Source organism: Echinops telfairi, unplaced genomic scaffold (genome assembly GCF_000313985.2).
Source record: "Echinops telfairi isolate 266 unplaced genomic scaffold, ASM31398v2 ScPeMD7_7459;HRSCAF=8497, whole genome shotgun sequence".
Lineage (NCBI taxonomy): Eukaryota > Metazoa > Chordata > Mammalia > Afrosoricida > Tenrecidae > Echinops > Echinops telfairi.
In genome coordinates, this window is record NW_022111359.1 from 4,060,476 (window position 1) to 4,075,537 (window position 15,062).

The 15,062-nt window shown below is 61.4% G+C and overlaps 1 protein-coding gene across 1 annotated transcript in view; it reads left to right on the forward strand.

The window, feature by feature from the left end:
- The window catches only part of NFIC (nuclear factor I C), a 65,123-nt gene that overhangs the window by 43,091 nt on the left and 6,970 nt on the right, over nt 1-15,062 (forward strand). The window contains exons 7-10 of the mRNA XM_004714387.2: nt 7,596-7,721; nt 9,692-9,876; nt 10,916-11,069; nt 12,955-13,034. Of these exons, the coding sequence (XP_004714444.1) occupies nt 7,596-7,721; nt 9,692-9,876; nt 10,916-11,069; nt 12,955-13,034 (545 nt within the window). The remainder of the gene's footprint in view (nt 1-7,595; nt 7,722-9,691; nt 9,877-10,915; nt 11,070-12,954; nt 13,035-15,062) is intronic.

Below are 15,062 nucleotides of genomic sequence, written 5' to 3' on the forward strand. Positions count from 1 at the left end.
GTGGATTCCCTGTGTTTTCAGCTCTTATCTGTACCGGTGTACGTGCTCTGGTCTAGCCTGATTTGTAAGGTAGAAATGGGATCATGACAGTGGTGGTAGTGGTGGGGGAGCATTAAAGAACTAGAGGAAAGTGGTATGTTTCATTGGTGCTACACTGGACCCTGCCTGGCTCGTCCCCTTCCCGAGACCCTTGGAGTTTCTTCTTTTATTAGATTCCCATACAGTCGGCTCTTTGTCCATATGTTTCAAATTCTATAGGACCCCTGCCTTTTTATGTCACAGATTCAAACATAGCAATTGTGAGGACGGCACAGGAACAGGCGGTGTTTTGTACGGTGGCTGTTGTCTGACAACAGCTAGGTGGATTGTTGATGAGAATACTGGGACACACGGCAAAACCCATGACAGTGCAGCAGGGGCTCCACGTGCCAGGACTTCGGTGACGCTGGCCCTAGCCCGTTCTCACCTTTCTCAGCTTCTGAGCGGATCCTCCCCCGTGGACGTGCACCAGCTGCCCCCTAAGCTTCCCGTCGAGGCTCTGTGGTCTGTAACCGTGGAGTTGCTGGCATCCCATAAGATCTTAACAGCCCAGCGCTCAAGGGAGCCTTCTTTATGAGTGCAGCCAGATTATTGTTTGATTCCAACAAGGCTTCCGGGGATATTTGTGGCTTGAGGTCAACAGAGTGTTGTTAGGATGCCATTGAGTCAGTCCTTATGCATAGTGACCCCGTGTGCCACAGAACCAAACACCGCCCACTCCCGCGTTGCCCACGCGGCTGCCAGGGTGCGGGGTGTCAGCCCACTGGTACAGCCACTGGGTGCGTCCGCTTCTGGGCTCCAGAAAACCGGGCATCCACAAGAATTTGTAGTTATGTTTTACCTTTCCCTCCCTTTTGATCAGGGCCCTGTGTCTTTTTATTGTTTCTCTATTCTCTTAAAGAGTGGTCCCAAAAGATATATGTGGGTTTTTAAAAATCATTTTATTGGGGGCTCTTACAGCTCTCGTCACAAGCCATACATACATCCATTGTGTCAAGCACATCTGTACATTTGTTGCCATCATCATTCTCAAAACATTTGCTTTCTACTTGAGCCCTTGGTATCGGCTCCTCACTTTTTCCCCCTTCCTCCCTCATGAACCCTTGATAATTTATAATTTTTTTTTCATGTCTTATACCGACCCCTGTCTCCCTTCACCCACTTTTCTGGTTTTTGTCCCCCTGGTGTGTGGTGGCTTTGGTATGCGTAGATCATTGTGATTGGTTCCCCTTTTGTCCCCCTACCTTCCCCCTACCCTGCTGGTATTGCTGCTCTCATTATTGCTCCTGAGGGATTTAGTATAAAAATTGTTTTTGTTTTTTCATTTGTTTTGGGTGGCAGCATACAGGAGCCAACATGCACCCGTTCCGTTCAAGATTGCTACGTGGACGGTCCAGTAATGTTGGCCACGTGTGTCACAGTATGTCGCCAACCTCACCACCTCTACCCATATGCGTGTGTCACCACCCACTTAGGCTCCGTGTCCCTTGACCTTCTCATCTGTGTGGTAGCTAAGCTGGAGGAGCCGGGGGCCGTGGATTAGACATGGGGCTGCTGCCCGCAAGGTTCAATTCCACTAGCCTCGGGAGAAGGGTGAGGCGGTCCGCGCCTGCACCCGCACCGAGAGTCTCAGAGGCCCTGTGAGTTGGAGGCAAGTGGGTGGCCGTGAATTTGGCTTGCTGGGTTTTGCCCCTCAGAGGTCCCCTCTGTGCTTTGGGTGAACGGTTGTAAATCTACACTCATCTCGAGAATCCTCTGTAACGAGCTCTGCTCAGGCAGAGGAGCCCGAGTGGCACAGTGGTTGCACGTTGGGCTGCTAACCACAGGTCAGCAGTTCAAAACCACCAACCGCTCCAAGTGAGGGAGACGAGGCTTCCCACTTCTGTAAAGCGTTCCATGCTCAAAGACCCGGAGCGGCAGCTCCACCCTGTGCTAGAGGGTCGACTGCGCGCACTGAGAGAGAGTGAGGGAGCGCGCAGGCAAACACTCACCCAGCTGTTGATTTCGGGAACGGCGGACAGTTTGGGGTCTACGTCTGAAAATGGCTTGCGTGGACCCAGTAAGTCAGGTTTGCGTGTGAGTCTACAGTTGGGGCCGGACTTATAATTGCTCTTCTGCCTCCAAAGTTTCTGTCTTCCTTTTCGCCTCCCTGAGCGGCCGCTTCGTGGTCCCCACCTGCACACGTCTCCTCTGAAGGGTGCCTGTGGCTTGCCAGCACAGCTCTGTGACAGCCTGGCACCGGCCTTCCAGAAACAGCATACAATGGCATCCCGGCTCAGGTTACTCCAAGGGAGGCGCCCCACTGGTGCCCATCAGGTTCTCACCAGGGTCCATGTCCCCCAGTGGCCAGAGCACTGCCCTGTCCAGCCCCTCAGCCTCCAGGGCGCACCTTCCCCTCTCCCCTGGGATAGGTCAAAGGTTACCAGCCTGGCCCCTGGAGCCAGCTTGCTGACGGTCATATCCCAACCCCGTGCAGCTTCCTGGTGACCTTACCTCTCTGAGCCTCGGTTTGTTCATCTGGAAAATGGAGGAAGTTAATTCCTGCACCCAGCTTGTAGGGTCAGTGTGGGGACATCCCCCCTCTGTTAAAACAGGCCCGTGAAAAACTAACTGCCTGAGGGGGTGGCACCCCACCTTCTCTGGGGGAAGGAGAAACAAAGTGGACGTGCCCAGGAGGTGGGGCTCAGACATGCCGCCACCCTCTTTTGTCCTGGCCCCCTCCGCCCTCCCGTGACACACGCTCTCCTCCTTCTCAGCAGGGGGCCACCATTCATGGCAGTGACCACACCCTAAGGTCATGGGCTGAATGAGCGGAGTTGCAGGTTAACAAGAGTGAGGCACAGTTCTGCCGTCAAGGAAGCCTCACCCCAGACATCCCTGCAGGCTGACCTCTCTCTGGTCCTCACCCTTTCAGCTATGAGACCCCTGCTCTGCTCGGGCAAGTTTACAGAACCCATTCAGAGCTGCCAATCAAACCCCAAAGGGCACACCACTCCGCCATAAACCTCAGGTCAAAGCTCTCGCTCTGCAGGCCAGCAACCTGAGCTCTCCGGACCCACCCCCCACACACACACACACACCCCCCCGCCTGGGGCCTGGCTCTGCCACTCCCCTGCTCCTGCGGGCCTCTGTCAGCTCCAGGGTGTCCCTGGGTCCAAGGGGCCCGAGGTGGTCTTGGCTCTTTTCCCGGGATGGCAGTGGGAGGTCCACTCCTGCTTTAGTGCCCAGACCCACCTGGGGTGAGTCTTATCCCAGCAGTCCCTGCACCCCAAGGCCTGACCTGGTCGTGGACGTAGTTGTTGCTAGCGGTCCCAAGTCCACCCTAATGCAGGACCTCCTGGTGCTGGGCTGTCCTCATCGTCGGGTGCAGATTGGAGCGCGGCGGTCCAGTCCGTGCGTCCTCATTCAAGGAAGACCCGACAGAACACAGGCTGTCTCAGCAGTGTCTGGGTGTGCGCCCCCAGACTGCGCCTTCGAAGTCAGCAGTGTGACATCCCGACCCGCTGCTCCCGCGGGGAAACGACAGCTTCCTAGTCCAGTAAAGAGTTACAGCCTCAGACACTCACTCGCAGGGGCAGCTCTGCCCTGTCCTGTAGGGTCCTTGTGCGTCAATCAACTCCATGGCCGTGAGTTTGGTGTTTGGGGTTTTTATACCACGGGCCTCGCCCATGGGGCGCCTGAGAAGGGAGTGACCCAGCCTCCAGGTTCCGGAGACGGGCGCTCCCTGCTCGTGCTGTGTGACCTCAGACAGGTGACTGACTCCTCTGAGCCACCCTGCCCTCATCTCCAAATGGGGTGTCTGTCTGTCTGTGTGTGTGTCCGTGTGTTGGTAACAACCACCCCACTTTAGTGAGGACTCAGAGAGGGAATATGTGTGTGGTGTCCAGTGTGTCTGCATGTGTGTATGTGTATCTGTGTGTTGCGCCCGGAGAAAAGAAGAACTCACTGACCCACAGACCCGAGAGGCCGCTCTGGAGCTGCCCCCACGTGTGTCAGGGATTGTTAGCTCGTTCCGGGTGCAGACAGCCCCGTCTCCCCGCCACAGAACGACAAACAGCACCCTGAAGGGCAGAGCACAGCGCTGCCACGTGGGTGCACTGCCTTCGCCCTGGAGTGCCGGGGCTGGTGCCATCGGCCCCACCGAGCCTGCTTCATGCCCACCGCATGGCCCATCATGGCTGCCAGGGCTCCCAGCAGGACAGACAGACAGCGTCTGGTCTGGGCGTTCGCTGTCCTTGAGGAAGCATCCTCAGAAGTGACCCCTGCCCTTTGTCATTCGTCTGGTGGCCAGGACTCTCCGGCGGCCGTACCCAGCGCAGGGCGGTCACTGCTGCAGGTCCCCCCAGCGGCGAGCAAGCCGAGGGGGCCCTTTCAGAGACCAATCTCAGACAGTGCAGTGTGGGATTGGGGTGGGGTGGGGGCTGCTCCTGTGAAGACTCCCAGCCTCAAGAAGCCTGGGGACTGCCCTGCCCTGTAGGGCCTCAGTGGATCCGACAGCCGTGGGCTGGGTTTGGGGGGCTGCGTGCTCAGCCGTGGGCCTGTATTAGTCCCTGGCCCTGTGTGACAGATAAGGAAACTGAGGCAGACACTGCCATCTGGAACCGTCCGTGGCTTCACCTTGTCTCTCAGTGGGCAGGCCAGGGTCAGGTCAGATTTCCAGGGTCAGATGGGGCCCCATCCAAAAGGGAGGGAAATGCCGGGGGAGGGGGGGTGTCATCCCATCTGGCTCCCCACACACAGCTGCCAGCCCCAGGGTGGGCCGAGCCCCAGGGGGCTGTGTCAGGTGGCAGGGACATCTGAAGCCCGCCAGAGTGTGCAGCAGGCCTCCAGCCACACCCAGGACCCTCAGCCCCCCCCTCCACCCCCTGCCAGCTTCCTGTCTAGACGGCCCCATTAGTCTCTCATTAAGGGGCTTAAGCTGATTAGAGCCTGGCTTTTCTCTGCTCCTCCCGATCCTGCGGCCTGGGCCTGGGAGCAGCTGAGACCCAGGGGAGCCAGTGAGGGGCGGTGCCAGCCGCCCACCCTGGGGGCCCCCACAGGCCTGGCCCACGGTCCCTCCCTGGACCAGTGTCCTGGCCTGGAATGCCTTTCCGCCTCCCAGGGCACCCCCAGGGGATGGGCACCTCCTGCCAAAGTCCCAGGTGGCAGGGTCTACCAGCCAGGGACAGGTGGGTTTGTCCAGCTCCTCGGCAAAGGGCACCCTGCCCTGGTGGCACCTGCAGTTAAGCACTTGGAGTCTCACCGCAAGGTTGCCAGTTCAAACCCTTCAGCTGCCCCTCAGGAGAGGGAGGCGGCTTGGTCCTGTAAAAGGTGACAGTCTCGGGGGCCCTAGGGGCAGCTCTGCTCTGTCCTGGACAAGCACCCCGGTCCCGCCGGCTCCACAGCGGCTGACTTTGCAGTTGGTCTGGGGCGACTTTTCTGCAGAGAAGGTGAAAGATAAGAAAGGGTGGCCCAGGCAGAGCACAGCCCGAGCAAAGGCCCTGGGGCAGGACCAGGCCTGGAGAATTGGAGGCCCGGGTGGCTGGCTGGAGTGATGGGGGAGGAGGAGAGGAGGAGGAGGGGCGAGGGACAGTGCAAGGCCCTGGAGGCCGCAGGGAAATGGGCTTTATCTGGGAAAATACCTCTGGGAGGGACCCTGGGGCCAAGGGGCTCTGGTCTGAGTTGTGTCACCCTGTGGCCTCTGGGGACAGACTTCAGGATGGCAGGGCTGGGCTGGGAAGGGGGAGCAGTCAGAGGGACAGGGGGGAGTGGGGATCCTGGAGGGGGAGGGGGCTGGGGCAGGCACGCTCCTGGCCCAGCACTCCCCCCAGCCTCTCTCTGTTATCGGGGCTCCCCTGTCCCTTTGTGAGCTGGCGGGGAGGGGGTCCGAATCCTGGCTGTACTGCTCTGGCTCTGTGACCCCAGCCTCACGCTCCGTCTGGGCCCGTGTGAGGGAGTGGCACTGCCCTGTGTGGTCCCCGGGCTGTCGTCTGCAGGAGCAGGTCCCAGGGCTGCCCTCCAGAGTGGCCTTGTCAGGGCTCGAACCCCGACCTGGCAGCCGGATAGTTACTGAGGCACGGCACCACCAGGGCTCCGTAGGACGGGGTGGCTTAGGAATCTCCTCCTGGACAGGTGTGCAGACGACACAGTCACGTGGCTCTGCCCCGTGTGGGGACATCTGTGGTGATGACATGGAGGGCGTGTTGCTGGTTTCCAGGAGCAGAGATGCCACTGAGGCCCCACCCCCACCCCCCACCCCCGTGCATAAGACACACCCCTTCCCCCCAGGACATATTGAACCTGTAGAACCAAGGGAGGGTGTGCACAGAGCAAGCCCTTGCAGGGGTGGGTGGAGCCTGCAGGAGTGGGTCTGTCCAGGGCTCCTACCACCCCACACTCACACACACACACACACACACACACACACACGATTTACCTCCACACTCCGACACATACACTCCGTCACACACAGGTTCACTTCTAAGCTTAGACAAACAGATAGGTAACATCCATTCACCTACAGACACACCCTCACACTCAGACACACTCACACAGACATAGACACTCACACACACTCGTCCCCACGCTCAGACACACACAGACACACAATCATACACACGCTCACTCACACAGACATACACACTCACACACTCACCCCCACGCTCAGACACACACTCAATCGCATACACAGACACACACACTCAATCGCACACACAGATATATACACTCATTCACACACACTCACAGACACACACATTCACACACACTTGCAGGCATTCACGCTGTGCCCACTCACAGGAGGGGCAGCCCTCCCTGTCTCCCCAGCAACCCCGTCCCAGGGGGGCTCAGGCCTGGCCACCAAGGCCACCAAGGCCAAGCTTCACAGGCCACTGAGTAGCATCCTGGAGGCAGCTCAGCCTCCAGGCCTAGCTGGCCTGGCCTTCCAGAACATTCCTCACCTGCTCAGATCCCTCCTTGGTCAGCCAGGGACACTGGTACCTACATCCCCAGCCCCTGTCATGGGAGGCAGAGGCAGGGGCGGCTCTGCATGGCCCAATTCTCTGGCCCAAGGGAAGGTGGGGCTGTGCCCACCCCTCTCTGCTCCGAGCCTCAGTTTGCCCTCTGTGGCATGGGCGTCCAGAGGACGAGAGTAGGTGGAGTGATGTCCAAAGTGCTCGGAGCCCCCCCCCCCCACTGTGCGAATGCTAAGAGCCAGTATGTGGGGAGGTTCCTGGAAGGGTTGGGGACAGCAGGAGCGGGGACTGGGGGGTGAGGAGGGTCCCCAAATGGGGCAAATGGCTGATGGCTTGAACCGACCCGACCCGGTGGCACTGCAGAAGAAAGGGCTGGCAAGCTGCCCCTAGAAAGGTACCCAGAGCCCAGCGAGGCAACTCTGCTCTGTAACCTGGGGTCACCTGAGTCGGAGGTGACCCCACCCCAGTGTGTTTGGGGTAAAGTTTTTGGACCCAGGGGGCTGCAGGGCAGACCTTGGGTTGGGGCGGGCACTTAGAACACGGGCGTGGGGAGCGTGGCCACGGTCTGGCTGGTCTCTGACCCTCTGGTCCCTGGCCCCACAGCCATCTCGTCCCCGGTGAAGAAGGCAGAGATGGACAAGTCCCCGTTCAACAGCCCGTCGCCCCAGGACTCGCCGCGCCTCTCCAGCTTCACGCAGCACCACCGGCCTGTCATCGCTGTGCACAGCGGTGAGTGAGCCCCGGAAGTCCTGCCCACTGTCTGACCTGCAGCCTCGTGCTCTGCCCTCTGGGCCTCAGTCTCCCATTCTGTGCAAGGAGAGGCCAGAGATCCAGCAGGGTCGCACTTGCCCCCAGGGGCAAGGGGCCCAGAGTGTCACATGGGAGGCCCTTGGAGACCACATGATCCACAGAAGGAGACAGGCAGGCCTGATGGCCCTCAACTTGTGTTTACAAATAAAGTTTTATTAGCACGTAGCCCGTTTCTGTACACACAGAAGCCTGCCGAAAGTCTCAGGGGAAATCCCATCATGTAATCTCACCTTTCCATGAGGTTTCGGGAGCACCCTACCCCCGGTGTCCACACAGAGGTGCTGGTGCTGCGGTGGCTGATTGTAGTCACCCAGCAGGGTGGGCACAGCCAGCAGAGCCCAAGATGCTTCTAGACTGACTGGGGGTGGGGGCTGGGCCAGGGCAGTGCCTGCCTGCAGATACAGGCTTCTTTGAGTCATCCACATAGTGCCCTTGAGTAGATCCAGATGCATCGCAACCCTCTTTAGAGATGCTCAGGCTATCAATCTACAGGAACAGGCAGCCTCATGTTCCCTCCCCCACTCAGAGCGGCTGGTGGGTTTGAACCACTGACCTTGTGGTTAGCAGCCCAACTGCACTTCCCGCCATTGCGGCCTGGGCACCCTTACTTTCAGGGTGATGGGAAGACCTCCGAATTACATGGTACAGATAAGAGGGGTGTCCAAGGTTTGCAGGACAACGGAATTGAAAGATGGCGGGGTTCTGGAAGCCCCCGGCAGAACACATGTTGCTGCTGCTGTTGACGTTAGGTGCCCTGGCTCCTTACAGGAGCAGACAGCCTCCTCTCTTGCCCTCAAAGCACCTGGGGGGCCCAAACCACTGGCCTTGCGATCAAGACGAGCCTCACAACCATGCGTCGGACAGGAGGAAAGAGACGGAAAGGCCACACCGTGTCTGGTCTGGTCCTGCTTATAGGAAATAGCCTTGGTTGCTCCATGACTTAAGCGCTGGGCTCCTAACCCACAAGGTCAAGGGTTCCAACCCACCAACTGCTTCCCAAGAGAGGGCCGAGGCTGACTGCGTTCTCAGAAACCCAAAGGCCAGTCCTCCTCCATCCCACAGCGTGTCTGTGCGTCAGCTCAGTGGAAGTAGAGTCCATCCTTACTGGGTCCAGGGCTCGTTTTAGGGAGCTGAGGGCATTTAGGGGCGACACCGCGGGGGCCCCGGCACATCTCCCCAGAGACCCTTCTCTCCAAGGTTAGGTTCTCGGGAGGTGGCTCAAATCTCCCGCTTTCAGAAACGGATTTGTCTCCACTCCAGCCCTGTGGAATGAGGGTTCCCAGTGGCTCATTCCAGAGCCCTGTGCGTCTGGGGCACGTAAATCACAGCCAGGCCCCAACTTGGTGGTGCTGTGAGGAACCCTGGGGCACGCCGTGGTTCAGCCCTCGTCTGCTTACCAGCAGGTCAGCAGTTCAAACCCACCCGGCGCTCCAAGGGGGAACGATGAGGCTGTCTGCTCCTGGGCAGGTCGAGAGCCTCTGCTCTGTCGGGGAGGGCCCCTGGGAGCCCGGGCAGTGTGAGGACACGCCCTGGCGGAAATGACATCATTTTTCAGTTGTTCCCGGGAAAGACCCCCAAGGGCTCCTGGGGGCAGCGTAGTGGGTTCACGTTGGGCTGCTAACCTCAAAGTCAGCAGTTCAAAACCACCAGCCGCCCATGGGAGACCAATGATGCTTTCTACTCCCGTTAAGGGTTAGTCTCGCAAACCCTCAGAGGCCACTTACCCAGTCCTATAGGGTCGCCCCGAGTCAGCACTGACTCGATGACATGCCCCCAGAAGTAGACGTGCCCCACCCCCACCCCCAGGCCTAGGCACGAGGAGACGCTGGACCACCATGCCCTGCAGGGGCTCGACCCTAGCCCCATCTCACCCCCACCTCCGTCCGCAGGAATCGCCCGGAGCCCTCACCCATCCTCGGCCCTGCACTTCCCCACAACGTCCATCCTGCCCCAGACGGCTTCCACGTATTTCCCCCACACGGCCATCCGCTACCCGCCTCATCTCAACCCGCAGGACCCGCTCAAAGATCTCGTCTCGCTGGCCTGCGACCCAGCCAGCCAGCAGCCTGGACCGGTGAGTCGGGCAGGGGCAGGGCCTCTCTGTGCTGCGTGGGTTTTGAATGTGCTCTTTGATCCGGAAGGGTTTGTGACGGGCGCCAGGGACGCTGTCCCTATCTGGGCCCTTGGGGCTGGGGGGCCGGAGTTCAGACTCTCTGACAGCACAGGTGACCTAGGAAGGGGCAGGTGGGGCTCAGGTAGAGCGGTCCAGGATGCTGCTGACTGAGATCCAGCAGAGCTTCCAGGCTGAGATGAGGAAGAAAGGCCTGATGACCGGTTGCTGAAAGCCAGCCAGTGAGCGCGCGTGGGCAGGGCCTGACCCCAGCTGGCCGTGGGGTTGGTGCTGGCCCGGGCAGCAGCTGATTCCGCATGAGCTGGGCCCCCTTTGTCAGGAGGCTCCCAGGGGTGTGCCCAGGTGGTTCTGGGGCTGGGGTGGAAATGCAAACCCTCCATGCAGGGGGCCGGAGGAGGAACCCCCCAGGTTCTGGGTAGAAGCCCTGCGTCAGCCTGGCCAGTCCTGCCGGGCTCTCAATACAAACCAGGGCGAAACCCAGCCCTGGACAGGGGCTTGGGCCAGGCCACAGTTGGTGTCCAGAAAGGGGCGCTGTGGGCTTGGAACTGACCGTGGCTTGGGCGCCAGCAGGAGGGTGAGCAGTTGGCGTGGCGGTGGCTTCATTCAGCAAGCGTGTGCCCACTGGTGGAGGGGGGGCATGAGCACTGAGACAGACGGCTGCCCTGTGAGCCCGCTCGGAACCAGGGAGGCCTGGCAGGCGACTTACGGAAACGTGGCTGTAGTCGACGCCCCTTCCCCCAGACACAGGTCTCCTCGGACCCATGTGGTTTGTGGGGCAGCCTTGGGCCTGAGCCCACTCCCCAGCCACCATGCTTGTTTGTAAGTGCCAACAGTGTGACAGCGTGGGTGGCCCCGGCGTCTGCTGATCTGAGATCCGCCAAGCTCATGGTCCCCGCCAGGCCGGTGCCTTAGCCCCATCCCCATGCCAACCCCAGCAGGGCTGGCCCCGCCCCCTTAACCGCTTGTCTCTCTGTCCCCCCAGTTAAATGGAAGCAGTCAGCTCAAAATGCCCAGTCACTGCACCCCAGCCCACATGCTGGCTTCGCTGCCCCCAGGGCTGCCGCGGCTGGTGCTCCCCCCCACCGCCAAACCCACCACCACCTCCGAGGGAGGAGCCACGTCGCCAGCCTCGCCCAGTAAGCACGCGGGGAGCGGTGCCCGAGGTGGGGCGGGCATCCCCAGCAGGCCTTCTCCCGCCCCACCCCTCTGCCCAGCCCCGCGGGAACTGGTGAGCTTGGTGGGTCTCAGGAGGGCATGCAGCCCAGGGCCACCTGGTCAGGGCGCCGACTCGGCCTGCCGTGAGGGTCCAGGTCAGCCAGTCCAGGCGGCCCTCACCCGGCACAGCGGATGCGAGCAGATGTTGAGTGTGGTCGCGCTGACTCTTGGGCTCTGGCAAGTTGGGAGACGAGACGCTGGCTCCTGGGACCTGCTCCACAGGACTCGGGGAGGCCTCCCCATTTTCCACTCTGCTCTCAGAACCTACCTTCTAGATCTTTCTGCCCAGCTGGGCCCTGGCCCAGGCCCCGTCTGAAGCCAACTGGAATCCCCTGGGCCCACAGTGGTCCGGCCCCGGCTTCCCCTCCCCAGGGGCAGCACTGTTGGTGTGCAGCCGCAGTGACATGGCTCTGGGCGGCCTCCCCCCACCATCTCTACCTGCTTCTCACCCTTCCTTCCCAACCAGGAAGCCTCCCCCATTGCCGTCGGGGCGACCCTGACTCACGGCACCCCTGTAGGACTGAGCAGGACTGCCCTTGGGGGTTTCTGAGACTGTCCGTCTTCATGGGAGCAGACAGCCTCCTCTTTCTTCCAAGGAGCCACCTGGTGGTTTCAAACCACTGATCTCGCAGTTAGCAACTCTGTGTGTAGCCCACCACAGCCCCAAGCCAAAGAGACGCCCTGCCCTCAAGTCTGTTCCATTCTGTGAGTTTCACGGGCTGTAACTCTGTGGGAGAAGAAAGCCTCCTCTTTCTCCCAAGGAGCGGCGAGGGGTTTTGAACTGCTGACCCTGAAGTTGGCAGCCCAGTGCATAACCACTCTACCACCAGGACTCCCTCCCTTTGCTCCAGGGACCCCCAGATGAGACTCCTCACTTTACCTGGGGGTGGGGGGGGCAGCGGTTTCCAGGGAGCAGCACCCCCACCTACCCAACCCCAGGGCCTTTGGACTGAAAAGAACTCCACTTGGGTTTCCCACAGAGAGCCAGGCCCCAGTTCCGCTGCTGCCGCTGCGGCCCTCCTTTTCCTGTGTGACCCTGGCAGATGCCTCCCCTTCCCTGAGCCTGCTGGGCTGTTCTCAGCGGCACAGTGGGCTGGTCCCTGCCAGCCTGGGCAGAGCAGGCGTCGGCGAGCGTCCTGGGCAGTGTGGGGCTTGGCGTCTCGGTGGTACTGGTCTCAACTTTCTCATCTGTGAAAGGGGCACCGGTCACGTTGTCGAGGACTCGGGGTTCCATCCCAAACTTAGCAGCTGTGGAGTGGACATGATCACTCCCCTACCCTTCCCCCGCACACGCCTGGGGTGCTCCCCACCCCAGCATCTGCTGACCTTCCCCTACTCCGCCTGCAGGAGGTCCACCCCTCTCTTACCGCTCACCCCCCCGCCACCCCCCCCACCAGCATCATGCATTATTTACAGTCTGGGCCAAGTATAATCAGCAAGATTAAAACGCAACTCCCTGTATGCAGACCCCCCGCCAGCCGGCTGCCTGCCACGTACCCACTCCTGAAGGAAAATTAATAAATAAAATGCCTTTAATAATTCAGGGTGCCCCGCCAGGGCGGCGGGCGCAGGGTGGGCTGGCAGGGCAGGCACTGAATAATTCACTGGCTGGCTCAGGTACCCCCGGGGCCTCTGCTGGCAGGCAGGCCAGTTGTGCTCCCAGGGTGGTGGGCTTCGCTTCGAAGGACGCCGGATTGGCTGGGGTGGGGGCGCAAAGGCCCGGCTGTGTGGCCCCCGCCCGGACAGTGCCCCCGACCCAGTGCCCCCACCTCGCTAATAGGCTCTCGGTCTCTCTCCTCCCCACAGCCTGCTCTACGCCCGGCTCGGCCCCTGCAAACCGTTCCTTTATGGGATTAGGACCGAGGGAGCCCGCTTATCAGGCACAGGTAGGGGCCGGGAGGCCGGCCACCGGGCGGGGGGAGGGCAGAGGGTGCAGGGAGAAGCCCCCTCCCCAGCACAACCCTTGGCCGTCAGCACCCCTGGCTGTTGAGTGAACCTGGGAAGGGGACCAGCCCCCAGGCGTTTGGCTTCAGCTGCAGGACGCCCCCTTCCACCCGGCGTGGTCTCTTGGCTACTGCACCCGGAACATGGCTCAGCCTGAGCCCCTCCTGCCACCGCCTGGGTCACACCAGCCCATTGCACAGATGGGTAAACTGAGGCATAGAGAGGCCACGGGATCCACTCAGCCCCAGCCTCCAAACCAGTCCCCCCATGCCCCACCCAGGCCATGGGTCCCCTTTACCACCACTGCCCACCCTGGCCCAGAGGGACCACGGAGGAGGGACACCTCCCAGCCAGAGCCAGGGCACGTGGGGAACGGAGGCAGCCCCCAGCCGGGGCAGACGGGCTGGGGTCACGTGTACTCACTGGGGTTTGTCCCTGGGGGGGGCGTCAAGCTGGAGGAAGGGCAGCGAGGAGCGATGTGGCGAGAGGGGAACACCGCCCTCAGCTGAGGGGTCAGGGGTCATGGGGAACAGGGAAGTATTCACAGCTGGGTCTGCCCCAGAGGCCCCCACCACTTTATCTGCCCTCCAGCCCCAGGCCTCGTGGTTGAGAGAAGCTGGCTCAGGCACCCCCAGCAGATCAGCTCACGGCACAGAGTGGGGGCCTCGAGGGGGAGGGAGACCCTGACGGCAGTCCATAGGCTGGGGCTGGAGCATCTCCACACCCCACCCAGCCCAGGAACCCTGGCCACACACTGGTTCCCTGGGGGCCCAGCCAGACTGCCCTAGTTGAATCTGGGCCTTTTGGGGGGTGGGCCTGGCCAGCCCCCTCCCTCACGGCCCGTGGAGGCTCTCAGGAGTCCGTCTGCCCTGTCCTGGAGGGGTCTTCCTCTCCTGGGCCCCCTAAGCCCTCACCAGTGCCCCCACCACTCAGCCTGGGGAAGGCTGGGCTGTAACTGTTTTCCTGAGGATGATGGCAGGGCTGGCTCTGCTCCTTCTAGGGATCCCCACCGCCACCCCGAATTCTCAGCCCAGCCACTTGCTCGGGGTCCCCCACTGGGCCCCCAGCCCAGGGTCCCCACAGCCACCCTCTCCCCCGCCAAGTGCTCATGGAGGGGACATCCTTCCCCACAGCCCCTCTGGCAGGAGGTGGAGGGGCCCAGCCACCGAACCCTCCTGCTGCCTTGTCTCCCCCGCCCCGCCCCCACCATCTCAGGGTCCCTTCACTGACTGTCACAGCCACTCTAGGCCCCAAGGATGGGATAGGGGGCACACCCGAGGGGGGGCAGTCGGGGGCGGGGACCAGCTAGAACATGCTGCCCGGCACAGGGTGCAGCCAGCGACCAACGTGGGAGAGAAGCACTAAGGGGTGTGGCCTGGGGGGGGGTTGCAGTCTGGGTCTGGGGAGGGGCTCTGGGAGGAGCCCACTGGCCCTGCCCAGTCCCTGGGTGGACCCCAGGTGAGAGGCTCCTGCTCCCTCCACCCCCCACACCCCCCAGCTCAGCAGAGGCCACTCATCTCTGATTCTAGCCCGGTCAGCACTTCTGCCTTAATGATTGCTGCCGGGTGTGTGCTGTCCGCCCGCAGGCCTGCTCCTCCTGGTCGATGCCGACTCCCTGATCAATACCCCTGCGGCCTCCGCATCCACACCTTCCCCAGTGCCCTCCTCTGATCCGTACTCCCCAGCACTCCCTCCCCTGATCTCCCACACCTCCCCTGATCCATGCCCCCCTCATGTCCTTTCACCCACACCTCTTAGTCCCGGCTCAGTGAGTTCTAACCATCCCCGTCAGCACATTCAGCAGATGAACAAGCCACGGCCCAGAGAGCTTAGCCTCGCTGCTGGCCTGACCCTACCCTGCCCCAGTTTCCCCCACCTGTGCCTGGTGGGGAGCTGCCCGCACCATGCACACTGACCGGCCAGGGCGGGGTCGGAGACTGGCGGGAAGAGGAAGGGCCAAGGGGAGGCTG